The following is a 9,311-nucleotide window of genomic DNA, read 5'->3' on the forward strand; positions in this document are numbered from 1 at the left end:
AGTTCCTGAGGGTCCAATCAGTCAGGCAAGGGTCATTTACATCGAATCTGAGACCAAAAACTTTCGGCTCTAGGAATGAAGAAAAAGTAAGGCTAACTCCTCTGTATTTTTGGCTACAATTATAGCGATTTTCGCCTACCTCGACCTCCTTCTCGTCCATCTCCGGCCACCTTCGACCACCGCCAACCACCCCCAACGACCACCGCTAGCCACTTCGGGTTATACCTTGAATACTAATGGATATTTTAACTATTAGAACGCATGACAAATATTGTGTCAGGATTATTATAATATTTGTATTGACACATTTCAACAAGAAGATTATGAAAAATTATAGAACTTTCACTAGCGCATTGATAACCATTGAATTTCGGCATGCGCGAAAAATTAATTAAAATGAATAATTTTAAACGTGACAAGATTAAAAAATTTTAGATAAAATATAATGACAATTGCCATTAAATGTTATAAAAGTTTTTTATTCACCGTGCACAAATACTCGTTCTCCTCGATCACCCGCAAACAACCTCTACCACCTCGACCACCGCCAACCACCTCCAACGTTAACCACCTCGGGTCATACCTCGAATACTAATGAATATTTCAAGTATTAGAACACATCAACAATATTGTGTAAGGAATAATGTAATTTTTCCATCGACAGATTTGACCAAGAAGATTATGAGAAAATTATAAAAAATTATCGAAATCTTACGACCGCATTGAGAGCTACTGAATTTGGGCTTGTGCGAAAAATGAATCGAAATAATTCATAGTAAATGTAACAAGTTGAAAAAAATGTGGATAAAATATAATTAGAATCGCCATCAAATGTTATAAAAATGTTATACTGACCGTGCACAAATAGTAACATAGCTTTTTGTTAATGGTTCACAGGAAAATAGTTGATTATAATTCTTTGTTCTGTACTATTACCGTATACAAATGGTTAAAAACTGAAAGCAATCAATTATTATGCAGCTAAATATTTAAGTAACACTGAAGAAAGGTGAATAATAAAATCAGATAATGGAGAAAAAATATTTCTCATGTCGGTTCAAAGTGGAAACCGGGTTTTTAAAATGCTGCCATATGAAAGATGGGGCAAAGTACAAATATTATTATTTTTTAAATCAATCAAATACGACAATTTTTCAGGGAAACGTCGAAATTGTCGGTTATTTTTTCTCTATGGAAGATAACCAACGAAGCTTTTCATAATTTCGAGTGTATTCCAACTTACATTTGGAGAGTACAAGAAAAATTTACTTATCATCAATTGTCGCAAAATGGCGAAGTTATTAGCAGGCCAATGAAGCGCCTCGCCGCTGGAATCCCGAATTGACAGGAAAGACGGACTGCGTAATTTGTGTCTGAAATGTAAAAGCTAAAATCACTTTGAATTGACATATATTTTTATCAACAATGAACTACAAAACTCATAAAGATCTATTAAATCACATTCATTTTCGTTCAGAATTTTCTTGGTAAAATCGTTACTTTTTACGTTCGAGCTCGACAATTCATATTATATAACGGTTTTTTGGGTTATTTCGACACATTGATAATAGAATGATGCGCGAATCGAAAATAACTAGTTTTGAAACACTCTCTTGTTAAAGCTCGCTCGGGGTCGGATGCCTAGTGCAACTGGTTTTTGTAGGGAAGACATAGTTGTAGGGGAGACTGGGGCACGACGAGTCCCCAAAAAATTCTGGTATTTGCTTCATAGTATACAGAATGAACACTGCCTTTGTGCATCTGACGCAAACCGAATCTATCAGTAAGATTTTTTCTATATAATGCTACAAATCAGGTTTACACATGCATGTAAGTATAACGTATTGTGATTTTATGACAATAAATTTCGTCAAAAAATACCACAGAACAATCAGCTAAGTGCTGACAGATTTGAAACACTACGCACAGCAATTCTAGCTCCAATTGAACGACGTTATTGTCATGTATTCCTATGTATACAATGCCAACCACTCACCAATTGCAATTTGTTAATCCTGGTCGTTCGGTTTTTTTTTCCTATCCGATGATAGTAGAAAACATGACGTTTTCAATAATCAAACTTGCAAACTTGAAAATTTGTCCGGAAGGTCAAAAGTCATCAGGTCAAGGACCTGGACAGCCAGAACTACGGAGCGCTTGTCCCTGAAGTCGAGTTTCACCAGGTAGCGGACCTGGAGCGTAGAAACTACGGAACGCCTGTCCTGGAAGTCGAGTTTCACCAGGTAGCGGACATAGAGCGCAGAAACTACGGAGCGCTTGTCCTGGAAGTTGAGTTTCACCAGGTAACGGACCTGGAGCGCAGAAATTACGGAGCGCTTGTCCTGGAACTCGAGTTGCACCAGGAAGTGAACCCGGAGCGCAGGATCCAGGAGGAAGAGAACCCGGTACACGAAATCTGCGGAGCGCGATTCTTATCCGTCCGCTCTACTGCGCGGTTGTATCCAGACTGAAGAATTTGGCCAGCTGATTACCATAGATCGATGACGTCGAGAGAAAAAAAATTTTGGGTGACGTCACTTACCGAACAGCCGAACATCCGACATCCAAACTTTGGTATCAAACTTTAATACTATGCATGATGTATGATGCATGACGATGTATCATGTATGATGTACGATGATATGATATGACGTATGATGATTTTAGTTTTCAATGTGTCATCCATTACTGTAGTAATTTTGCAATCACTGTAATTACATTGTAATCATGAAAATGTCTTCAATCTAGCGGTCATTTTTTTAATTGTAATCATATGCAATCATACCGTAGTCATTGTGGTTACAATAACAGTAATAATCACAATAACCTATACCAATAATATCTATACTATTACAGCATATAACGACCGAATTCGTAATAAAGAGTAGTATGAACTAGACTATGTTAATCTACCTATCTCGCTGCCTATTGTCAAAAACTAATTGCACAAAAACTAAATTATCCTCGATTTTACAAATGATAAAGATAAAACAGCTTACGAATTTACGTACTTCAATGAGTATAAATTGTTTGAATATCAGAAGATCAGAGAGCACCGTATCACATTATAAAATCATAACATATCATGTTCAAATCAGAATTTAAGACAGAACCAAGTAATATCAAGCTAATGCTGTACGGCAAAGGAAAGCATCAGTTCCTATAAGTTACATTTAATTAAATCAAATTAGCAACGATTTATTAAATGTCAATGATATCGTACGATAGTTACGCCTGTAGAAAAATATAACTGCGTCATAAACTATAATAAGCTAGTTTGATCTAAATCAGATTGAGATTAATCGAATTGAATTTAGGTAATTGTAAGAATAGGAATTAAGTCAGTTAAAATCAAATGAACTAAATTAAACTATGTTTTGTTTAAACCGAATCAAAATAATCTAATTAGATGCAAGTTACTTGCTGACAGCGAATACAAAACGAGCATTGCTCACGAAACTGCTAAAATCCTTCAATCACGCACGTATATTTATTACAACTACGTATAATCAACGAAATGGCTGCAATTACTTTGATATTAGTACCCAATTCCGAATTCCCCGAATGAAATTAGAATTTGTTTTGAAATAAAACCGATTCCTTTCAAGTATTTTCGCTTCGTTTCAATACAAAATACTTCACACCCGGAAATTATAAATTTGTTCCAATTTATCGAGAAACTCGTATTTATTTATAGATAATGAGCAATGACTAATGAGTTTCCAAATGGCTTATCTCCCGCCTTGGCATCAACCCACACTGCGTCAATCGGTTAATTATGTCATTGACCCCTAACAACAAATACGAAGATATTTTTCGATTGTAAGGACGCAACAAGTCTGTCGTAAGTACACAGAACATGCGACGCAGTTTATAAACTTGAAACTTGTTTACCTCGTGTTGATTAAAACGTGGCAGCGACGTGGAAACATGTGAATTCGGCGAGTTAGGTCGGTAAGGTAGAACACGTGGCTAGGAATGACTGAAAAATCACAGTCCGCAACCTTTGAGGTTAGGTCATGTAAGACGCTAATATCGTTCCGTACCATCGAGCTTGCGAATACTGAATCAATAGATTAACTAACTTGCTAACGATCGAAGTTTAGCTGCGCTCATAATTATTCGTACGGCAAGTCAAAATATCTCTTTTCTATTCTACTGATACTGAGTATGTATCGTTTTTACCAGAGTTACAATTCAGTTACTTTTGTTTAGAGGTTTAAACTCATAGCGGGCTATTGATGATATCGGAGTTTCGGACACTAGCATCATGACCTCGTTGACAGCTATTCCTACCGTGTCGCGAATATCAAGCCGTGTTATTCGTATCCTCGGTTGCAATCCAGGCCCGATGACGTTGCAGGGGACAAACACGTACCTCGTTGGTACAGGACCAAGGTGATTACATCGTGAAAATATTTTGTGTTGAAATACTCTTCCTGCATAAATACTGATAATGTTAGTTTGTAATAAAACATTTATTGGGAACTTTAAATGTTGCAAAACTTCTATTTACACGGATTTCGGAGCAAGAAGAAAAGAAAATGTAAAACCTTGTTAATTTCTTTAAGTTACTGAATAGCTATTTCAAATTGTTTCAAACAAAATTCGTGACGATGAGGTCGAGTACTTGTCCTCAATAGAGAAACGTAGCTTTAAGGGAGGTTTTCTACTTTGTTAGACTAAAAAATGTTCGAATTTTCACAAATTATTGATGCGAAAAATATTAAATATAGATTGTTGATATTTGGCATACTTACTAACCGGTCTTTATTGAACGTAATAGTATTTTTTTAAGTTTGACAAAAGATGGCACTGGGAGTTGCAGGAACCGTGTAGGTCGGTGCGCCGACGATGATATTCTTCGCTTGCGGAACTCCTAAGTCCTGGACGAGTAATCTGAAGAAAAAATATCAAATATATTTTTACTTTGTACAATATTGTGTACAAGTTGAACTAAAATCAAGAATAAAAATTGAAAAATAGCAAAACAGTGAGTGTTCAAAGGGGATGCTTAGTTCTTCACCCAAGATGCAGTTTTTTGTTCATAAAATGAAAGCGCTCGAATATTTTTGGATAATTTTAGTTCAACTAATGAAGATGTTTGTTGTACACGTTCCTGCCATATTTCATAACGATTGCTCATCTAGGATGTGTAGGGACACTTCCGGAAACTGAGAAAACGTGGTTTCGAGAAAAACGTGTTTAAAGTTAATCTGCATTTTATTTTCGAACCCCAGTCATGCGTTTGGAGGTAAAAAAATAAAATCATGAGTTATAGAGTTAATTTCAATGAAAAAATTCTAATTTTTCTTGAAACTATAAATAATAAAGCCCCTCAAACTCAGATTCTCTAAGTGTTTTCATTTTCTTTCAAAAAAACTCCTAATAATAGGTATGAGTTTAGACCGTGCAAGCTGTAACCCCCCCTCCCTCTAAGACGTCATCGCCCAAGTCTTTGAGCCAATCTTGCCTCTTTTAATGCAGTGGAATGTATGGCGGCAGCTTTTTTCACGCGTACCGTATCCCTTTTGTCTGCCATTATTTTTGCTTGGATTCCAATTGTGAAATTTGCTGAGCGTATACTTGTGCATTGGCTCTTTCCGATAAAAAAGAATCGAAAACTTTTTTTATTCTGGCCCAACAAAGTAGAAGCCTCCCTTGAGGAAGAAGAACAAGAAGTGCTGACTGAAGATGTTAATTCAACGCAAAAAGAGTTTCAAGTTCGTACCGTTAACGTAACGAGACATTGGAATAAAATTCAGTATTTTGCAACTTTCAAGTGAGTTTGAAGATATTCAGTTTGCAAAATATGCAGCGTCGGATTAACGCCTAGGTCGACTAGGCCCAGGCCTTGGGCGGCAGATTTTTCATGGTGGCAAATTTTTAGAAGCAGCACTGCCGTTTTTTTTCTTTTTTTCTTGTTAAGATTACATTATTACAGTTTTTGCCGTCAGATCGTGTTCCAATCATATTCGGATGAAATGATAATTAGTGGATACATTGTATTTTTTGCAATTGAAAAAGATCTTACAACTTCTACGTATTACACAGAGTTAATTGAGAGATTTGCTGCTCAAAAGAGTGGACGTAGACCGATGTAAAAAAAAAAACTAAGTTACCCAAAACGTCATGGCATCGACTTATTGAACTATGCATTTTCTTTCATTTAAATAATAAGATATCGGAAAAAATACGTATCGGGGCAGCAGATAATTTTAGGGTCTGGGGGCGGCAGGTTCATTAATTCGGCACTGAAAATATGATCACGTTATGCCTTATTACGGCTTGTTAAACTATACGCAAACCTGAAGTTACGAAATAACATTTTCAAATAAAAATAAATAAAAAAGTATCGCGTTACATTAAGAGGATGCTGTAGTGAGTTTTTAGAGACCGTGTGAAATATCACTTATTTCGACTATACCGCCGCTTACGCATCACTAACGCAAAAAAGCTCCAACTGATAGTGCCGTTCTACATACTATGTCAATTACGAATATCTGCAAAAAGTTTTGATTTACGTAACAATAATGCTAGGGAATGTATTCCTGTAATTCAATTACCATTTAATGCAGGTATACATTTCCTGGCGTTATTCTCGCATATAATCAAATTATTTTCGGTGTTCCTGTTTGGCATTGCATGTAGAATGGCCCTATCGTGGCTCTTCGCCAATTTTGTGAAAAAAGTGGGTAGATGCACCAGTTGTGGACGATTAAATAGAATTCTTTATTTGTTAATTTGGCTCGTATGTTACTCATTCTTACTAATCTTATCAATTACTCAACTCGTTATCAAAATCTGACTTCGAGCAAGTTTTGGAACAAAAGTTTTTCATTACTCGGTACACTTTCTAGATTGAAAATTAGTATTCAAGTAGATCAAAACACCTCTGTACCGTTTGGGGCTATATCCCCAGTTTATATGTAATGAACATATATATAGCTACAATCGAATAATTAAACTATGACCACAACTGGTACCTAGGTGACCAAAACCGATTACGTCTACTACATGAGATACGAATTAATAAATGATTGAAAGAAAACCGAAAATTTAAGACGGATTCTGATCGATGCGGGTGACAAAACAACGTCGACCGAGTACACAAAGCACTTGACCGAGGTGCTTAAAAGCGAAAATGCGACATTGGAACACCTTTTGTTGACCCACTGGCACCATGATCACATCGGCGGTGTGTCGGCGGTGAAAGCATTGGTGGAATCCAGAGTAACCGAACCGAACAAGTCGAAAAATTGGGAAATTTCAAAAAGTGACCGACTCAGGGTGTCGAAGTTACCCAGGGCGCCAGATGACCTTCAAAATATCAGCGACGACGAACGTTCATTGAAATGGGAGGCCATGGAGAACGGGCAATCATTTCGGACGGAAGGGGCGACTCTGACAGTTAAATGGACTCCAGGTCACACGACGGATCATGCATGCCTGAAACTCGAAGAAGAGAACGCGATTTTCAGTGGCGACTGCATTCTGGGTGAGGGAACGGCCGTCTTCGAGGACCTCTACGACTATATGGCTTCACTATCAGAGATCCTCGATATTTCTCCAATACTCATTTATCCAGGACACGGACCGGTCATTGAGGATCCTGTGCCTCGAATAAAGTTCTATATCGCTCATAGGCACCAGAGGGAAAAGGAAATCCTTGATGTCCTCTACAAGCACGCCACCGAGACACCGATGTCGGAAATTGACATAGTTCGACGTGTTTACAAAGTAGGTATCATGATTATCGTATTACTGATAATGTGTCGCACTATCGAGGGCTTGGCCATTCGGGAATTCGAGCGTTCATATGACTTCAAGTCTTAATTGTGAATTCCAAAGGCTTGATGAAGTCGAAAGATTGCAGAAAGCTTTCGTTAAATGTCAAGTAACTTTAAGAAATCGAAAGACTTGAATTGAATTAAAATAGTTCGACAGACCTCAATTGAATTGAAAATGACATCACAAGACGTCCATTGATTTGAACGAATTCATAGAACTGCAATTGAATTGGCAAGACTTCAATTGAATTGAAATTATTTCAACCACTTCGTGATACCAAGGCTTCGGTCGAGTTCATATGACCTTAAATGACTTCACGTGACCTCAAAAATGGTTAAACTCTTCGTTACTGTGAATCTAAGGTTTTTTGATTTTTTTTTTACTTTATATAGTTACAAAACATAATTCATGTTTGCAGGATACCCCCGAGAACCTCTGGATTGCAGCTGCTGAGAACGTTAACCATCATCTGAAGAAGCTTCTGAAGGAACGGAAGGTCCGCGGGGATACGGGAGCCTGGCTCAAATGCGTTTGAATGTATGCAGCAATAAAAATGTACTGTTGATTTACAAACTAGTATTGTAAAGCGATATTGTAATATGTCATCACAAGCAATCTAACGCAAAAACAGAGCTCAAAATGTACATAATGTGATATGATACACAAAATATTCACTTACTTCAGAATCCATAAGATTTTTTTTCATACATTAAATTCTGCCAAAATAGTGACACAGATTTAACCTTCGTCTTCACAGAGAGGGAAAGAGGGATAAAGAGAAAGGAAGTAATAAACTGATATTGTCTTAATAATTGAGGTGGTAAGTTGAATGCATAACGTTTGCGTGAGTTGATTGGCAAATCTGTTTCAGAACCGTTATGCGTATGTCACAATGAAGTTTGGAAGGTGGTGAAAATTTTGGGTAGGAAATTATCGTTGGTGAACCATTTCGTATCAAAAATTTAGTTATGCGTCATTTATATAATATATATCTGATTAGTTTTGTGTATTACAACAAATTGACATGATAATTATATGCTTGTATGACAGATATAAAATATATATATATTTTTTTTATAAACGTTACCTCAAGATCATTAATAGATATATAGTTGTGTGTGTGTGTGTGTACACATATGTACTCACACACACACGCACGCTCATATACGTATATATATATATATATATATTTTAGACATATGAGTACATGTGTACGCGTATATCATCGTGCGTGTATAAAATCTGTTTCCTACTGTATAGGAGTGTACATATATACGTATATATGTATACACAAATGCATATATATATCCTAATTCTGGCGAGTATTCGGAGTCTTGTTCATTGGCATGAAACTTCTTATTGATCAAACTAAGGACCGTGAGGAAGGGGTATTTGGTTTTCCATTATTACGTTAGATTTTTTGCTACGTTTAGTTACGCTATGCTTATTGTGAATAAGCTCATTTCAACCAAATTTCAATTAAGCATATCGGTCACGTACTCTTTACCTCTTTTGAATGA

At 36.6% G+C, this 9,311-nt stretch overlaps 1 protein-coding gene across 1 annotated transcript; it reads left to right on the forward strand.

Annotated features, from left to right (window-relative positions):
- The first annotated feature begins 3,964 nt into the window (after positions 1-3,964).
- Positions 3,965-8,792, forward strand: LOC124183661 (endoribonuclease LACTB2). Its single transcript, XM_046572415.1, has 4 exons — positions 3,965-4,129; positions 4,218-4,398; positions 7,065-7,740; positions 8,210-8,792. Exons 2-4 carry the CDS (start codon positions 4,271-4,273, stop codon positions 8,324-8,326), a joined length of 921 nt encoding a protein of 306 aa, XP_046428371.1. The 5' UTR covers positions 3,965-4,129; positions 4,218-4,270; the 3' UTR covers positions 8,327-8,792.
- Positions 8,793-9,311: the final 519 nt, after the last annotated feature.

Source organism: Neodiprion fabricii, chromosome 5 (genome assembly GCF_021155785.1).
Source record: "Neodiprion fabricii isolate iyNeoFabr1 chromosome 5, iyNeoFabr1.1, whole genome shotgun sequence".
Taxonomy (NCBI): Eukaryota; Metazoa; Arthropoda; class Insecta; order Hymenoptera; family Diprionidae; genus Neodiprion; species Neodiprion fabricii.

Excerpts from the sequence above, each read along its gene's own strand:
- LOC124183661 (XM_046572415.1), top strand. The coding sequence starts at position 4,271 with ATGACCTCGTTGACAGCTATTCCTACCGTGTCGCGAATATCAAGCCGT. Across the intron at positions 4,399-7,064 it reads CTCGTTGGTACAGGACCAAG|ACGGATTCTGATCGATGCGG; the intron begins GTGATTACATCG and ends CGAAAATTTAAG. Across the intron at positions 7,741-8,209 it reads TAGTTCGACGTGTTTACAAA|GATACCCCCGAGAACCTCTG; the intron begins GTAGGTATCATG and ends TCATGTTTGCAG.